General features: G+C 51.0%; 1 protein-coding gene across 6 annotated transcripts in view; it reads right to left on the minus strand.

Moving 5' to 3' along the window:
- The window catches only part of FLNC (filamin C), a 127646-nt gene that overhangs the window by 21710 nt on the left and 87551 nt on the right, over nt 1-18385 (minus strand). For 4 of the 6 annotated variants that reach the window (XM_081209703.1, XM_081209702.1, XM_081209698.1 and 1 more), the window contains 13 exons: nt 18129-18296; nt 16509-16632; nt 16199-16355; nt 15075-15264; nt 13696-13719; nt 11435-11682; nt 8935-9033; nt 8234-8333; nt 6154-6294; nt 4579-4707; nt 3278-3451; nt 1987-2148; nt 820-1023 (listed from right to left, as the gene is read on the minus strand). In XM_081209703.1, the coding sequence (XP_081065829.1) occupies nt 820-1023; nt 1987-2148; nt 3278-3451; nt 4579-4707; nt 6154-6294; nt 8234-8333; nt 8935-9033; nt 11435-11682; nt 13696-13719; nt 15075-15264; nt 16199-16355; nt 16509-16632; nt 18129-18296 (1920 nt within the window). The remainder of the gene's footprint in view (nt 1-819; nt 1024-1986; nt 2149-3277; nt 3452-4578; nt 4708-6153; nt 6295-8233; nt 8334-8934; nt 9034-11434; nt 11683-13695; nt 13720-15074; nt 15265-16198; nt 16356-16508; nt 16633-18128; nt 18297-18385) is intronic. The other 2 variants (XM_081209701.1, XM_081209699.1) reach the window with 1 other exon arrangement.

An 18385-nucleotide genomic window follows, 5' to 3' on the forward strand; every position in this document is an offset into this window, starting at 1 on the left:
AAACTATATGCTGATCCCTGCCAGCAATTTCTAGATCAACTCTGTATCCCCAAAGGGAAACCAGAGTCAGAGGTCATACATTTTCTATTACTGGGGCATGATCAGGAGCTCACCTAGTTAGTGGCTAAATAGCTCTATTTGGTTTTTTGTCGTCGAAATACACTGCAGACATCTGATCTGCCTGGAGACCTGAAGATGTGACGATAGACTGCTCTGCCCCCTTTCTTTTGGCAAATGTTTTGTGCCACTGGGGAAGTGGTAATTCTGTATTGATTTGTTTTGGATATTGTAAGGTAAAGGTAAAGGGACCCCTGACCATTAGGTTCAGTCGTGGCCGACTCTGAGGTTGCGCGCTCATCTCGCTTTACTGGCCGAGGGAGCCGGCGTACAGCTTCCAGGTCATGTGGCCAGCATGACTAAGCCGCTTCTGGCGAACCAGAGCAGCGCACGGAAACGCCGTTTACCTTCCCACCAGAGCGGTACCTATTTATTTACTTGCACTTTGACATGCTTTCAAACTGCTAAGTTGGCAAGAGCTGGGACCGAGCAATGGGAGCTCACCCCGTCACGGGGATTTGAACCGCTGACCTTCTGATCAGCAAGTCCTAAGCTCTGTGGTTTAACCCACAGCGCCACCCGCATCCCTTTTGTATGTTGTATGTGATGCCAATAAAGGTGTTACAAAAGACAGAAAAGCTAAAACCGTGTGTGATCGAGTCAAGATTCTGGGTGACTTTTGGGGTTCCTTCCAAGTCTACATTACCACGATTCCTATCCCGAGACAAACAAGCGCATCTCTACGCCCCCTTCTCCGCTCACCTGCGGTTCGCGTGTCCACGATGAATTCGGACACCTCGAACGTGCGCCCTTCCACCAGCCCTTTTCCCGAGACTTTAACCTTGCTGGCGTCTCCGATTTCTGACTGCCCCACCATGATCTTGAAGGGGCTGTTGGTGACGTGTTTGCCGCTCTTCTTCACGCTGACCACGTGCTCCCCGACCTCCTTGGGGGTGAAGGAGATGCCTGGGGGGGGAGGGAAGAGTCAGTGCCATAGCTGTCAACTTACAGATTTGAAAATAAGGGACCAGCAGCCTCGGAAATAAGGGACCAGCAGCCAAAATAAGGGGTTTTCCAGGCACAGGTATGTTCGCCTTCTGAGCCCCTCCGAGCTAAAGGCAGAAAGCCCAGCCAGCAGCCAAACGAAGCCTCAAGCGGTGGTTCCCACGGCGCAGCAACCCGGCAAAGGGGATGCAGCAAGGGAAACCACCGTCACCTCTCTGCTGGGAAGCACTGAGCAAAGGCGAGTCCCCAGGCAATGCGGCCGATTTGATTGGCACAAGGCATGCAAGCTCCACCCCCCCAGTCGTTCTTAGACTCCTTATTGGATGAGCAACGCAGCCGAGCAACACAGTTGGAGCCTCCCTCCTACCTGGCCGGCAGGGAGGGAGGGAGAGGAGCTGCTTCCTTTGAAACCCGGGAAATTTAAGGGACATCATCAATAAGGGACAGCAGCGGGACACGGCGCTGGGATAAGGGACTTTCCCGCCAAGTAAGGGATGGTTGACGGCTATGGTCAGTGCAAGGGGGAACTGCAGAAGCAGCAGCAGAGGCCCCCCCCCCAGACCCTGGGGCTCCCCTATCCAAACAAAATGAGCCCCATAGGAAATGGGTTCAGCAACGGCGGCGCCGACTGACAAGCAAAGGAACTTCTCCCCAATAGATTTTATGAAAGTTTGAAAGAAGATAGAAAGATACAATCCAATAACTTTTTGATATGCATATGGACTTTATGATATGCATTGGTATAATTTGGAATAATTAATGTGTTATGAATGGATTGTTAAATGGAAAATGTAATAAAAAATATTTAAAAAAGAAAAAGGTAAGGCATCAAGAGAGCACACGTTTGCGAGTTCTCACAGGTCTCCTCCGTCTGCCGGTGAGCAAAATTTGCAGAAAAAAGGAGAAAACTGTTAGCAAACTCACCGATGTGCCGGTTCGGGAGGCGCTTGAGCAAGCAGGGTTCTTCGTTGCCGGACGGTGCACGGATACTGGCCGTCAGCAGGCTCAGGTCGCTCTCAGTGATCTTCAGAGAGACGTCGGTGGAGGTTCCCACGTTCAGCTGAGAGGTGCGCATGGAATCGTCGCCTGGGAAGGAGAGGTCTGTGAGCGAGACCGAGCGCAACGCAGGGACGCCAGAAGAAATACAGCGGTACCTCTGGTCGCGCACAGAATCCGTTCCAGAGCTCCGGTCGGATCCCGAGGAATTCGCAACCGGAGGTTCTGCGCAAGTGTGCAGCGCATAGAGCGCTTCTGCGCATGCACGCACAGTGAAACCCAGAAAAATGTGCCGTGTGCATAACTCGAAGGATATGCAACCAGAGGTGTGTGTATCCAGAGGTACCACTGTATTCTGATTCTTCTCCCTAAGTAGAACAGGGCCCTCATTTCATGACCTCAGCTTGCCCAACCATTTACTTTTACATCATAATATACAGCTTTAGTCTCTACTAGGGATGCTTTTAATGTTTAATAGATTGAAAGTGTTGAATAGTGTTGAAAAGGCCCTGGCTCTGGTTGAGGCTAATCTGAGTTCCTTAGGGCCCGGGACGACTAGGGTGTTGCTATTTATGGACCTTGAGGCTCTCTGTGGAGCATACCGGCAGAGGCGGTCCCGTAGGTACGAAGGTCCTATTTATACCCCACGCCGCTGTGGGTTGCGTTCTTTTCATGTTGTGAACGGGCCTCCGGAATGGATCCCATTCGCAACCAGAGGTACTGCTGTACAGTGGTGCCTCGCAAGACGAAAAGAATCCGTTCTGTGATTATCTTCGTCTAGCGGTTTTTTCGTCTTGCGAAGCAAGCCCATTGACGGATTAGCGCTATTAGCGGCTTTTAGCGGCTTATCTGCTGATCGGATCAGCTGATAAGCAGCTTAGCGGCTTAGAAAGGGGGGAGGGGAAAAACCAGCAGGAACTCGCAAGACATTGTCGTCTTGCGAAGCAAGCCCATAGGAGATTCGTTTTGTGAAGCACCTCCAAAACGGAAAACTCTTTCGTCTAGCGAGTTTTCCGTCTTGCGAGGCATTCGTCTTGCGGGGCACCACTGTATTCAGTTTCCCCTCACGCAAGTCCCCCACAAGATAATCCGGGGCAGTCTGTAGGAATTCGGGTCACTGGTGTTCTGCGGGGTGGGTGCGAAGTGAGAGCGGGCCCAGCGGTGAAAGGGGAAGAAGTGCCGTTGCGCCGTCCCACATTAACTGGAGAGCAAGGCTCACCAGTGATCTTGGCGGTGAAGGGGCTGCCGGGGATGTGCTTGTCGTCGAAGCGCACGATGATGTTGTAATCCCCGGGGGCCGTCGGCAAGTAGGAGACAGTGCAGGTGCCATCTTTGTTGTCCTTGCAGGTGATCTCGGCCTTGGAGGGACCCTCCACAGCAAGCGACAGGCCTCCTGGGGTGAGGAGAAAGCAGCTGGGTCACAGGGCTGGCACTCGCGGGTCCTCCCTTCCACCCAGAAACCACAGAAATGCTCTATTTTCCCCTCTCTTCCCTTTTAGCTTCTGCACTGCTGTCAGTCGGCTGCACGCATGCAAGGTCCCCTGGATTGGATGCTGACCTGCCTGACATCCCTCTCACCTCCACACCTGTCCTCAGGTTCCAGCCAGTCCACCTTCCCTCCTCCATCACCTGAGGGATCTTGGGGCAACTTTGCCCTGGCTATGGACACCAGAGAGTGGTCTGTATGTGTGGTTTGGGAGCTGCACGGTCAGGGGGAAAACAACACTGTCTAGGGTTGTAAAGACTTCAGAGACTATAATTGGGTGCCCTCTTCCCACCTTGGAGCAAATCTAGGCTTCCAGGTGCCATAAGAAAGCTGCAGAGATAGTGCAGGATAGTGCACACCCTGGAAATGATCTCTTTCAGCTTCTGCCTCCTGGAAGAAGGTACAGGGTTATAAAGACCAGGACTAGCCACCTGAGAAACAGTTTCTACCCAAATGCGATTTTGGTTTTAAACGCAGTGTAAGGTGGCGCTGAGGGTTAAACCACAGAGCCTAGGGCTTGCTGATCAGAAGGTCGGTGGTTCCTCTTGCTCTGTCCCTGCTCCTGCCCACCTAGCAGTTCGAAAGTACGAAGTGCAAGTAGATAAGTAGGTACCACTCCGGCAGGAAGGTAAACGGCGTTTCCGTGCGCTGCTCTGGTTAGCAGAGGTGGCTTAGTCATGCTGGCCACATGACCCGGAAGCTGTACGCCGGCTCCCTCGGCCAATAAAGCGAGTTGAGCGCCGCAACCCCAGAGTCGGCCACGACTGGACCTTATGGTCAGGGGTCCCTTTACCTTTACCTTTATCTATGACTTCCTTTGATCTGGACCCTAGATTTCTTATGATGCAGCCTAGAATAGCATTCACTTTCTTTGCTGCTGCATCACACCGTGGACTCAGGTCAAGCTTGTGGTCCCCTAGGACCCTGAAATCCTTAGATGCTGAAATATCTGCTTGGAGGACCCAGCTGATTCCTGCAACTGCAGCTTCCTTTTAGATACAGGATGTGCTGCACCGTGGAGGCGCCAGTCTTACCTTCTCCGGCATCCTTGGTGACGATGGTGAAGGTCGCTGGCTTGTTCACCATGCCGTGGCTCAGCCCAGGTCCGTAAGCGCTGACGTGCCGGGCATTGATGGCATCCACGTAGAACTGGAGAGGGCTCCCTAGGCGCAGAGATAAGAGACGTCAGCGTGAGGGACACAGCGCCAGGCCAGGCTGCTTGAAAAAGATTTCTAATGCCCTCCATTTCTGGTGCTCAGAAATGAGTGCCAATTTACGTGTAGACATGCAGAAGAGAGAGGGATCAGGGAATTCAGGGGAGGCTTGGAGAACAGTTTGGGTGAGTGTGCTCTGAGCAGGCTGGAGTGAAAACCCCAATAAACCCCAGTGAGTGCCTGGGGGGCGGCGGTTGCAGTGGAAATTTTAGCACATGCATGGATAGTACATGTGAAGATGTAAAACTGTCAGTGGGCGTGAGACTTTCATATGTCCTGAATCTTCCCAAATTTGATTCTAGTGCTCTGCTCACTGAATCTGGCATCCAGCTTAATAATAATAATAATAATAATAATAATAATTTATACCCTGCCCATCTGGCTTCCAACAGAATACAGTGGTACCTCGGGTTACAGACACTTGAGGTTATGCGTTTTCAGGTTACGGACGTGCCTTAACCCGGAAGAACTGAAACAGGTTACTTCTGAGTTTTGGCGCTCACACATATACAGAAGCACTAAATCGCATGCACAGAAGCGCCGAGTCGCATTACGCGCGTGTGCAGATGCGGTGCTGCAGGTTGCGAACGCGCCTCCCGAACAGATCGCGTTCACAACCCGAGGTTCCACTGTATTAAAAACATGAAAAAACATCAAACATTAAAAGCTTCCCTTCAGATGTCTTCTAAAAGTCAGATAGTTGTTTATTTCCTTGACATCTGAAGGGAGGGCGTTCCACAGCACAGGTGCCACCACCGAGAAGGCCCTCTGCCTGGTTCCCTGCAACCTCACTTCTCACAGTGAGGGAACCTCCAGAAGGCCCTCGGAGCTGGACCTCAGCGTCCGGACAGAACAATGGGGGTGGAGACGCTCCTTCAGGTATACTGGACCGAGGCTGTTTAGGGCTTTCAAGGCCAGAACCAACACTTTGAATTGTGCTTGGAAATGTACTGGGAGCCAATGATGGTCTTTCAAGACCAGTGTTATATGGTCTTGGCAGCAGCTCCCAGCTTTGATAACACAGGCGTGCTTTTCCTCTGACAACGTGACTCGGTTTCCACAAACGTGTCAGCTAAGGCACGAGGATTCCTCTATGTGAGCTGTGCGATTCAGGGGTCTGTGAGCTCCACCTTTGTGCCGCTGTTGCTCTGACCACACAAACTGCCTTAAAGATCACAATTGTGCGGTTCGAGACGAAATCCACGGCAGAGGGCAACAGAAACCCAGGAGGAAAGGAGGAGTGGGAAGGAGACCGGGGCCACTTGGGATGCCGTGGCTTTCAAAAATGCCTTGAACCACTGAACCATAGTGTTGCAGAGTTGGAAAGGGCCCCTCAGAGGTCATCCAGCACAACCCGCTGCAAGAAGCTGAAGAATTCCCGGCAGGACCTCTCACCTGGGATGTGGTTTCCATCGTACTTGATGTCCATCTCATGAAGACCCTTCTCCACGGGAGCGTACTTCACCGTCACGGTGCCGTCCTTGTTGTCGGTGATGTGCGGCCGTGCCGTCTTGCCAGAAGGCATCCGCACCTCGCCTGGAGACCGGGGAGGGGGGGGGAGGGAAAGGGGAGGGAAAGGGAACGCTGTTAAGACCTGAAGGTATGATGAGGAAAGAGCCGTGGATCGGGGCCAGACTCAGAAACCTCGCCTGACTCACAGGGAGCCTGCTGTGTTCCTAAGAGTTGCGCCCACCCCATAATCCGCCCCCTTCCGAGGGAGTCCATTCTGCCGTCAAACACCTCTCGCCGTCAGGAAATCCTTCCTCATAATAATTTCAATTTTGTTGTTTTAATGTTGAGTCGGAATCCCTTGAACTTTGGGATCTTCTGCGGGCCAAGCGTCCTTAGCTGAAGCGCAGAGATTGGTCCTTCCCCTCTCAACATTCATCAAGTCTCCAGTCCTCTTTGAGGCTGCGCCACTAAGTTTGGCTCACGTGGCAATCTAAAGTTGAGCAATGGGGATGGGGACGGATTTCGGTTTGATGAAGCGCTAAGCTACTGGAGGTAATGGGGCCCTTTCTATGTTCAGCTGTCCTTTGTCAACAACAAATAGTCACTGGTTTTTGTGTGGAATATATGCTATATGGTAATTGATGGACCTAATAGGTATCTGAAGCCATTTGCACATGTTGCCCGGCAACCAGTCTATGCAGAATGTAGGAACCCTATATATAGAAAGGAGCAAAGCAGTGATATTTTAGGGAGCCGGCTAGCAGGCGGGGCCCATGACTTACATCATAGGAGCCTACACCACACAAAACACTGTTGCTGTATGTAGGTTTTATTTTTTGTTTTTGTGGCTGTATGGAACGCAGTTCAGCTACTGATTGATTGACTGTGTGACTGCGGAAATGGATAAAAGCCCCCCTTCCAAACAATGACTATCAGTGCAGGTAAGAAAAATAATTAATTTTAATTTTCATCATCTACAATACCGTTTTATTTATTTTATAGTACGGTACATTGATTAGCGCTTTCATCTTATGGATCAACGATCTCGTTAGATAGCAATATTCATGTTAAATTGCCGTTTATTAAAAAAGTCTGGATCGGATTGATCCATTTTGCATTGCTTTCTATGGGAAAGCACGCCTTGGTTTTGGAACGCTTTGGTTTTGGAACGGACTTCCGGAATGGATTAAGTTTGAGAACCAAGGCACCACTGTAAGTCCAGGAAATTCTTTGAAATCTTGTTTGTATGTTGTATGTTGGATATGCAACAGCAAAATTTTAATCTGAAATAGCAAATACAGTGGTACCTTGGTTCTCAAACGCCTTGGTACTCAAACAACTTGGAACCTAAACCCTGCAAACCTGGAAGTAAGTGTTCTGGTTTGCAAAGGTTTTTCAGAAGCCAAATGTGCTACATTTTAAGTGCCACACTTCTGTTTTGAGTGTTAGGCTGAGATCTGTCTGTTTTTGCTAATTATTTTGCGTTTTCGTGGCTCTTTGTTTTGTTTTGTTTTTGCGACTGTGTGCAACCCAGTTCAGCTCCTGATGGATTGATTGACGGTGTGACTGCAGCACATCATTTATTGCTTTCATTTTATGGATCAATGGTCTCGTTAGATAGCAAAATTCATGTTCAATGGCTGTTTTAGGGGTTGTTTTTAAAAGTCTGGAACGGATTGATCTGTTTTGCATCGCTTTCTACGGGAAAGCGCACCTTGGTTTTGGAACACCTTGGTTTTGGAATGGATTTCCGGAACAGACTAAGTTTGAGAACCAAGGTACCACTGTAAATGGTAAAGGTGCAGGCAGCTTTTAAGCAACATTGCGCAGGGACTGCCAAGCTCAGCCTTGGTTCCCCAGCCAGGAGGCACATGCCTGGTTTTGGAACGGACTTCTGGAACGGATTAAGTTTGAGAACGAAGGCACCACTGTAAGTGAATAATGCCCTCCCCATCCCTAAGCATCCCAAGCCCTCTGCCAGTCCTGGGGCTCTCCAGATGTTTTTTGGGGTAGCCGCCCCTACCTGTGATGTCCCCCTTCTGGACGGTGAAGGGGATGACCAGGTTGAAGGGGCGCAGCATGGAGTCCATGGTCTCTGGCGGGGCGACGGGCTCATCCGTAGCCTGGTGGGGGAGGGGGGAAGGGGCGGAAAGGAGAGAAGGAGAGAGAGGGGGAGAGAAAGAGAGAGAAAGGACTAAGTACAGGCAGAGGGAGGGAAGAAGAGCACCCGACAGTGAAGCGAGGGCGAAGGAGGGCGGGGGTACCCGCCGCAGCAGCGCTGGAGGGGCAGGCTGGCTGAAAAGAGGCACAGAGCTGCAAAGAAAGGGGGGGCAGTAAGAGAGTAGGCACCCCATGGAAGCAGGGCAGTCCGGGCCATCGCCCTGGGCATAGGAAACAGGCAAGCGCCACCATCTCCTGCTTGGAATCGTCGGCTGCCAGTTGGGGAAAACAAACAGCTACCGTATTTTCCGCTCCATAAGACACACTTTTCCCCTCCTAAAAAGTAAGGGGAAATGTGTGTGCGTCTTATGGAGCGAATGCAGACAGGAGGCTCTGCTCAGCGCTTCTTTAAAGAGCCGCGTGGAGCGTGTGTGCGGCTCTTGGGGGCTTTTCCCCAAGGAGGGAGAAGGGCAGCCCCTCTTCCCAAGAGAGGCAGAGAGATGGGGAGAGAGGCAGCAGGAAAAGACAGAGCGTCCGAGAGAGGCGAGAGCAAGCTCCTGGTACCCAGTGCGGGGGGTAGCCGCCGGCGTGGGGCGCTGGGAAGGGCTGGCAGAGCTGGACGCTGTCGCAGGGCTCCTCGACGTGGGGGATGGAGTCGCAGGCCTGGCGGGAAGCAATGGGACAGGTCAGGGCCAGCGCCAGCGCGGTGCAAACTCGATTGTGGGGTCCAAGCCACCTCTGCCCGCCGGAACCATTTCTGCACCCCACCGACCTCACGCCGGAGCCACAGGCCAGCAGCAAGAGCCGGCGGTTTATGTTTTTATTTTCCTGTTTTGCATAAAGTTCCATCAAAACTTTTCAATGCACAATAGGAAACAGGAAACCAAACGAGAAATAAGAAGGAGAGGGAAACGACAAAAGGAAAGCAAACATTGTACGCCGAAAAGTTTTAATGAAACCTTCCTGCACAGGGTAGTCTATTCGACCGCTTTTATAATTTTGGTGGCCTTTTTCTGAGCCTTTTCACGGCCAAGACACACCAGATGAGCTGTCTACTAGGACCACAAGGTCTTCCTCCTGGTCCACCACCGGCAGTTCAGGCCTCGTGAACCTACATGTGAAATTAATATATTCGCAACCCCGCCCCATGCATGACTTTGCCATTTTTTCACTCCTCCCCTCTGTCTGGAGAGGTCCTTTCGGAGCTCTTCACAAATCTCTTTCTGTTTTGAAGACCCCGGACGATTCAGTGTCAGCCTGGCCAACTCGCTGGCCATCCCTGAATCTAAGCAAGTTAAAAAGCACAGGTCCCAACCAACACTGATCCTTGCGAATCTCCACTTCTCTCCATTTGGAGAACTGTCCATTTATTCCAACTCTCTGCTTCCAGCAACTTGACCAATTCCTGATCCACAAGAAGACCTCTTTTTCCTCGACTGCCGAGATCAGTCGGGAGTCTTTGGTCAGTTACTTTGCCAAAAGCTTTTTCAAAGTCCAGCTATGCTATGTCAACCAGATCTCCTGTATCTACCATATTTTTCGCTCCATAAGAAGCACTTTTTCCCTCTTAAAAACTAAGGGGAAATGTCTGTGCGTCTTCTGGAGCGAATATGTGGTCCCTGGAGCTAAATTGCCGGAGTGCGGCACGCTCCTGAGCCACTCTTTAGGGCTGGCGAGGAAAACTCTGGGTGCCGGCAGAGCACCCCGGGGCTTCCTCCGCCAGCCCCGATAAGATCAGGGAGCAGCCGGCAGGCTGCTCTTTGGGGCTGGTGGGGGGAACATGGGCTCCCCCTCCAGCCCTGGGAGCAGCGGACAGGCTGTGCTCAGATGCCCCACACTCCTGAGCAGCTCTGAGGTATCCTGCGAAGCCTCCCTCTAGCTGTTCTAGCTTCTGCCTTAGTGGCGCGAAGCCTCCACAGGGCAGCGGGGAGACTTTGATGTAGTTTAATCTTTAGATTAAGGGACGCAAGTGGTGCTATGGGTTAAACCATAGGACTTGCCGATCAGAAGGTTGGCGGTTCGAATCCCCGCAACAGGGTGAGCTCCCATTGCTCAGTCCCTGCTCCTGCCAACCTAGCAGTTCAAAAGCACATCAAAGTGCAAGTAGATAAATAGGTACCGCTCCGGTGGGAAGGTAAAGGGCGTTTCCGTGCGCTGCTCTGGTTTCCCAGAAGCGGCTTAGGCATGCTGGGCACATGACCCGGAAGCTGTACGCCGGGTCCCTCGGCCAATAAAGCGAGATGAGTGCCGCAACCCCAGAGTCGGCCACGACTGGACCTAATGGTCAGGGGTCCCTTTACCTTTAATCTTTTAATAGATCTTAAGGAAGAGAGTTCATAAGGAGATGGTAAATACTGACATCCTTCCTCTCCTGTTTATGACCTCCGGGGTTTTGCTGAATGCATTCCTCCTTTTATTCCCATTTTATTTACTCTGAACTACATATGCATGCTCAAGTAGGAAATAGTTTCTTTGTAGTTAAAAGAATTTCTTCTGATCTGACTTTGTCCCATGAGGTTTTTTTTGAAATGCTCAGAGTAAATCTGATTGGTTCTTACAAACGCTGTGTAAAAAGTTCTTTTGTGATTAAAACGACCTGGGCCGAGGGGTGGAGAGGACTTATTATTAGTCGCACTGCCTCCCAGAGTCTTGCTGGTCAAGCCTTGTGTGTATTTTATCAATCAGAGTCCAATCCTCCCTTGCTTTGGGAACGCAACAGTTAACTGCCTAGCCTGTCAATTCCAAGATCTGCGCTCCCAACCCATTTTTTTACTACCTAACCTACCTCGCAAGGTGGTCGTGGGAATTAAATGGGGGGGGGAGAGAGAGGAACCATATATGCCACCTTGAGCTCCTTGGGGAGAAAGGTGCGATACAAATGCAATAATATATATATATATATATATATATATATATATATATATATATATATATATAGAGCAGGCTCCAATAAGGCTCTCTTCCTCTCCCCACCCGTCACAAGCTCTGCCCCATGATTTTACGGCTGCACCAGCCCAGCTTGACCCAGGAAGCCCTTTTGCCCCGGTTTCACCCCACAACTCACCACCACATGGAAGGGGCTGTTGGGGATCTGCTCTCCCCCAAAGCGGATGGTGATAACGTATTTGCCAGGCTCGGGGGCCGTGTAGTAGATGTCGAAAGTGCCGTCGTGGTTCTCCACCACGTCGACGTCCAGCTCGGCTCCGTCCGGCGTGGACACCTTGCAGGTGACCTTGCCTTTCCCCGCTGCCTTGGCGTCCACGGTGATCACCGTCTCCTCCCCGATCTGGATGGTGGGGCCCAGGCAGGTACCTGCAGGTAAAGAATCAAGAACACCTTGGTTAGGGTAAGGCGGGGAGGAGAACTCAGCCAAACCGAAAGGCCTCGGTCCTGTATCCCTGAAGGAGCGTCTCCACCCCCATCGTTCAGCCTGGACACTGAGGTCCAGCTCCGAGGGCCTTCTGGCAGTTCCCTCCCTGTGGGAAGCGAGGTTACAGGGAACCAGGCAGAGGGCCTTCTCGGTGGTGGCACCTGCCCTGTGGAACGCCCTCCCACCAGATGTCAAAGAGAAAAACAGCTACCAGACTTCTAGAAGACACCTGAAGGCAGCCCTGTTTAGGGAAGCTTTTAATGTTTGATGTATTATAGTATTTTAATATTTTTTGGAAGTCCGCCCAGAGTGGCTGGGGAAGCCCAGCCAGATGGGCGGGGTATAAATAATATATTATTATTATTATTATTATTATTATTATTATTATTATTATTATTAGCGACTCGATGTCAGGATGATCCGGCTGGATGTAGAGGGGCAGCCACCAGGTGAAGTGGTGACTTGCAAGAAGGGATCAGTGATCTGGGGGGAGCCCCTGGCAGCCGGGAGACGAGAGTCAGAGGCAGGAGAAGGTGTAGGATTGGAGAGGGAAGTGCGGGTGCAGGCGGAGGGAGAGATAAGTCAGGTTGGTGCAGAGTCAAGGGCTCTCCTGCTCAGCTGGTATTGAGAAACTGGTATCACTCCCTCGAGCCCCTCTATTCGGAATTGACCGAGCGGCCAAGCAGTTACTAAATGGGGCATCCAAGGCTCTTGCTAAATGACCACCAGCCTTTGAAAAGCTGATCTCAGTGGATCGAGTCCCTCAGTTTTGTGGAATTAATGAAACCAAGTTGGTAGAGCACCGGACTCAATCTCAGGGACGTGGTTTCAAAACCCACGTTGGGTGAATGATTTCGCATGGTCCCTTCCATGATGACGCTGTCCAGATGTTGTTATTTATTTATTTATACATACCCCGTCCATCTGGCTGGGTTTCCCCAGCCACTCCGGGCGGCTTCCAACAGAACACTAAAATACAATAACCTATTAAACCTTAAAAGCTTCCCTAAACAGGGCTGCCTTCAGATGTCTTCTAAAAGTTTGGTAGTTGTTTTTCTCTTTGACATCTGGTGGGAGGGCGTTCCACAGGGCGGGTGCCACCACCAAGAAGGCCCTCTGCCTGGTTCCCTGTAACTTCGCTTCTCGCAATGAGGGAACTGCCAGAAGGCCCTCGGAGCTGGACCTCAGTGTCTGGGCTGAACGATGGGGGTGGAGACATTCCTTCAGGTCTACTGGACCGAGGCCATTTAGGGTTTTCAAGGTCAGCACCAACACTTTGAATTGTGCTCGGAAACGTACTGCGAGCCAATGTAGGTCTTTCAAGACCGGTGTTATGTTATTGGGATTTTGCAACAAACGTGCAATTAATGGTTACCGTTTTGAATTTTATCATGACATCATCTTCCTTGGAGGGTTGTGCATAATGCTTTTTGTAGGGGAGGGAGCACTGGGGGCGATGAATTTTCGGAACCAAGGGAGGCGGCTGCCCAAAAATGTTTGTTGCAGCGTGGTTTGTTGCAGACAGCATCTGCTAAACCGATTCATTTGATCTAACGTGCTCGGAATAGTGTTTGGACTAGCTAACCACCAGATGGCGATGCAAACCCATCAAGGAAAGCCATCCACTGGGAGCTACCCGCCCAAATTCTCATCTTTCCAATCTTAAGTTCAGCTCTCTCTTTCTCTCTCTCTCTGCTATTTTCGCATCAGTTTGCAATTTCATTTCATTTCAAAAGTGCCGGTGTTTTAGCGCGAATCTCTCCTTCGTGTCTGCAGAAAATTTTGGCTGCCCTAGTAGGATGGCTTCCAGTTCTGCAATTCTGCAATTCTGTTGTGAGGCTGCCTCCTCTGTTCTTAGGCTGGTGGGCAGGAATGGCGCTGCTTGATTGGGCTACCAGGATATCACCATGTTCCCACCCCCAAGATCCAGGGCAGGGGGCATCACAGGTACTTACCCAGTCCGTGGCCTCCTATGGACACTGCAGAAAGGAAGAAGAAGAGACAGCCGTAAGAATCAGCAGCAAGGCGCATATAACTGCTGCCGTGGCAGCAAATCAATTGCAGCATTATTATTTTATTCTAAAAAAATTATGAACCGTTCGCTCCAAAAAAGTTTTTTTTTTGTGGCATACAGATTCCCTGAAAAACTTTTTTTTGGGGGGGGGCGACTTTTTCTTCTTCTTATTACGATATGACCTAACACCGCCCCCCCCCCAGAAGAAAAGTCAATACAACCTAGAGCAAGTGAGACTGGAAAATAAACTGTGTGGAAATAAAAATTTCAACTAAAGACTTTGTTTTTTGAAATATATGGAAAGAAAATAAAAGGCTCTCTTGTGACACAGTTTTTAATCGGGATCCGCCATTATGAGATAGACTATGTTGCAAGATTAATAGTCATAGGGGGAGGCGAGCCACTACTCTGTTATCCTGATTGTATTCTAAGTTTGACTTGGCAAATCCTCCCCTGGAAAGACTGATTTATGGTGCAACTTGTCTGGGAAAATTAATGAGCAAACGCCTAGATTGTATTTCATTGGAACTGAGAAAGATGGCGTCTGCCACCCGAGGAGGATTTTTGGATCAGCGTGTGAAGATTTATTGCTAACAAAAGACTTACCAGCTTTAAATAAAAGGGAGAGCCTTACAAAGTTCACACAGAAGCATAATATTGCTAACTTTAACTCGCCTGTGGAAACAACTCAGAGGCTATTAAGAAGAAAAAGGATAACAACAAGAAGATCGAAAGATGGGACTGGTGAACACTAAAAGCAGCAGAAATATGAGATGAGTGGACCCTTACTGAACTCGAAGCATGGGAAGCCCCAACAAAAATTTATAATTTGGCAAAGTATTTGGACTTTATGATATGTATTGGTATAATTTGGAATAATTAATGTGATATGATTGGATTGTTAAATGGAAAACCTAATAATTATTTTTTAAAAAAAGAAAAGAAAAACTTTGTTCTGACTCCTGTGCAAAAGTTTAGAGCACAGGAGTCAGGCCTGGGCAAGACCTCTCAGCCTTGGGCGACCTCTCAGCCTAACTTTCCTCACAAGGTTGTTGTTGTAGGGGCAGCGAGGGAATAAAAAGCAATAAATGAAATAAGCCGGGGCGAACGGCCAATATACGGGTCGTCGGGAGAAGTGCCTCTCTCTCGCCCGCTCGACTCCTCGAAGACGGCACAAGATGGAGGCAAAGAGGAGGGGGAGGCAGGGGAGAGAGAGGGCAGAGAGGGCGTGAGGACTAGAAACTTGAGTTCTGTGCCCCGCTCCGGGAGATGAGACCGGCTGGACGGGGGTTGGCAAGGCGGGCATGGGGAGACTCCTACCTGTGACCAGGCACTTGCTGGCATCGCCCGCGGGCAGAGCGTGGATGCGGAAGGGAGAGTAAGGGATTTCGTCGCCGCCGTATTTGATGGTGATGGTGTAGCGGCCCGTCATGTCCGGGACGTAGGAGACAGTATAGGTGCCGTCGCCATTGTCCCGGATGTTGGCTTTCTTGGGCTTCCCCTCAGGGTCCTGGAGAACCGAAAACAATTCTATGATTCTATGAATGTAGTGTGTTTGTGGGAGCTGAGGATCAGAGGCTTCTCTAAGTCCAAACATACTGGTGGATGAGGCCCCAGAACCACTTATCCACAACCATTCCCTATGTCAGGGCTTGTATGACGCAACGAGAAGAGAGTGCCTCTGAGCTTGTACGGAATGCAGCTCTCAGAAATCGGCGCTGAGTACGCAGCCCAATTCACTCCCGCTGGCGAGGTCAGAATGAGGGTAGGTACTTCAGAATAGGAAGTAGTCTCGTGGGCACCCCCACATCACTGCCTTTGCCAACCGGGTGCCCTTCAAATGCCTTGGACTACAACTCCCATCAGCCCCTGCCAGCACACCCATTTGGACTACAATTCCCATTAGCCAGAACCAGCACAGCCATTTTGAACTACAACTCCCATCAGCCCCTGCCAGCACACCCATTTGGACTACAACTCCCATCAGCCAGAACCAGCACAGCCTTTTTGGACTCTCATCAGCCAGAACCAGCACAGCCATTTTGGACTACAACTCCCATCAGCCAGAAACAGCACAGCCATTTTGGACTCTCATCAGCCACCACCAGCACAGCCATTTTGGACTACAACTCCCATCAGTCCCTGCCAGCACACCCATTTGGACTACAACTCCCATCAGCCTGTGCCAGCACACCCATTTGGACTACAACTCCCATTAGCCAGAACCAGCACAGCCATTTTGGACTCCCATCAGCCCCCACCAGCCCAGCCATTTTGGACTACAACTCCCATAAGCCCCTGCCAGCACACCCATTTGGACTACAACTCCCATCAGCCCCTGCCAGCACAGCCTGGAGCATTCCCACTGCTCCTTTGTCCCTGCCCCCGCCCAGGCAAATCAGGGATCCCCCTCCCAACCCACCACACCATCGCCCGCCACTCACCAAGATCTGCACAGTGAGCAGCCCCTCGCCAGCATCTCGGGCGTCGATGGTGAACTCCACCGGCAAGCTGGCGGGGATGCCGGAGGCGTTGAGCCCGGGGCCGCTGGCTCGCACCTTGCTGGCGTCGTGCGCCGGAAGCACCTTGATCTTGAACGGGCTGGAAGAAGAGACCGCCGAGGAGTGAGGGCCAGTCAGACCATCAACATACCCCCAAGCCCTCACCTCTTGGCCTCACCAACCTCGCAGGGTTCCCAAAGGGGAAGCTGCCTTCTGCCCCCCCCCCCACCTCCCCTTGGGTCTCCCTGCTCACCTGCGGGGCACCTCTTGCCCGGCGTACTTAACAGCGACGGTGTAGGGCCCGTCCGTGGCTGGCGTGTAGTTCACCGTGTGGGTGCCGTCCCCGTTGTCGCGCACCTCGGCAGGCTCAGCGACCCCTGGGAGGGGAGGAAATTATTATTATTATTATTATTATTATTATTATTATTATTATTATTATTATTATTATTATTTATACCCCGCCTTCCCCAGCCAAGGCTGGGCTCAGGGCGGCTTACAAGCAATAATAAAAACAAGCTGAATGATTACAACTTAAAAACAAGATTAAAATACAACATTAAAATATTGAAACATTAAAATATTAAAATGCAGCCTCATCGTAGGAGGAGAAAGAAAAAAGAAAGAAGAAAGAGGGGGAGGGGATCAAGTTGATTCCAAGGCAAAGGCCAGGCGGAACAACTCTGTCTTACAAGCCCTGCGGAAAGAAATCAGATCCCTCAGGGCCCTGGTCTCATGAGGCAGAGCGTTCCACCAAGTCGGGGCCAGTGTTGAAAAGGCCCTGGCTCTGGTTGAAGCTAATCTAACTTCCTTAGGGCCCTCTAGGGTGTTGCTATTTATGGACCTTGAGGCTCTCCGTGGGGCATACCAGGAGAGGCAGTCCCGTAGGTACGAGGGTCCTAGGCCGTGAAAGAGGGTTGGAGAGGCTCTCAAGGGATGCAGAGCACCCGAAGCTAAGCCCGTTCGCCTTTCTGACAAAGTGTTTGCAGCGATAAGGACATAATGTATTTTTCGCTCCATAGGTAAAGGTAAAGGGACCCCTGACCATTAGGTCCAGTTGTGACCGACTCTGGGGTTGTGGCGCTCATCTCTCTTTACTGGCCGAGGGAGCCGGCGTACAGCTTCCGGGTCATGTGGCCGGCATGACTAAGCCGCTTCTGGGGAACCAGAGCAGCGCACGGAAAGGCCGTTTACCTTCCTACCAGAGCAGTACCTATTTATCTACTTGCACTTGGATGTGCTTTCGAACTGCTAGGTTGGCAGGAGCAGGGACAGAGCAACAGGAGCTCACCCCGTCCCGGGGATTCAAACTGCCGACCTTCTGATCGGCAAGCCCTAGGCTCTGTGGTTTAGTTTGCCTACCTATGAGTTAAAGAATGAATTTGTTCTTCTTCTCAGAGATGCATTAGAAATAAAAGGACACATTCTACTCGTGTAAAAACACCAGGCAGGCCCCACAAAAAACCCAGAGATGCATTTTAAATAAAAGGACCGTTCGCGGGATGGATTTAGAAGACGATTGGGCCGGGCGTTACTTTGCCTACCCATGGTATAGAGATCGGCTCCCCTAAAGAAAGTTCATCATTTTTGCCGTGCAACCCCCAAAATCGTAGCTTTCCCCCTGCCTAAAAAAAGCTCAAAACTTTGCCCTGAACCCCTAAAAAGGGGATAGATCACTGCCAGTTATTAACTCTGTGAGTACATTGCAGTCTCTTGGGAGTTGGCCACCCCTGGTATAGGGGATTCCTAGGGGAGCTCCCACAAAGCGAGGCTCAGGAACCCCATGCCCCCCACCCCCAGGGCGGTCAAAAAGGGGTGGGGGTTAGCAAGCGAAACCACTGAGGTGGTCCTCCTTTCCCGCCCCAGATCTCCATACCTGTGGGTCCCAGGACCTTCACCTCCAGGGGTGCCAGCCCAGCCTTGCTGCAGTCGACGGTGAAGGTCTGGGGGACGCGGGCTCTCACGCCAGCCCCCAACCCTGGGCCCGAGCACTTGACCTTGCTGGGGTCGACCACGTCCTTGACCGGGACGCGGAAGGGGCTTCCTGCGGGAAAAGCAAAGAGGAAGGAAGTTTTTATTAAATCAAATCCCTTGAATATGCACTTCACTTTATTTTCTCCATGTCATTTAACT

This window comes from Podarcis bocagei (assembly GCF_964188305.1).
Source record: "Podarcis bocagei genome assembly, chromosome: 10".
NCBI classification, from domain to species: Eukaryota; Metazoa; Chordata; class Lepidosauria; order Squamata; family Lacertidae; genus Podarcis; species Podarcis bocagei.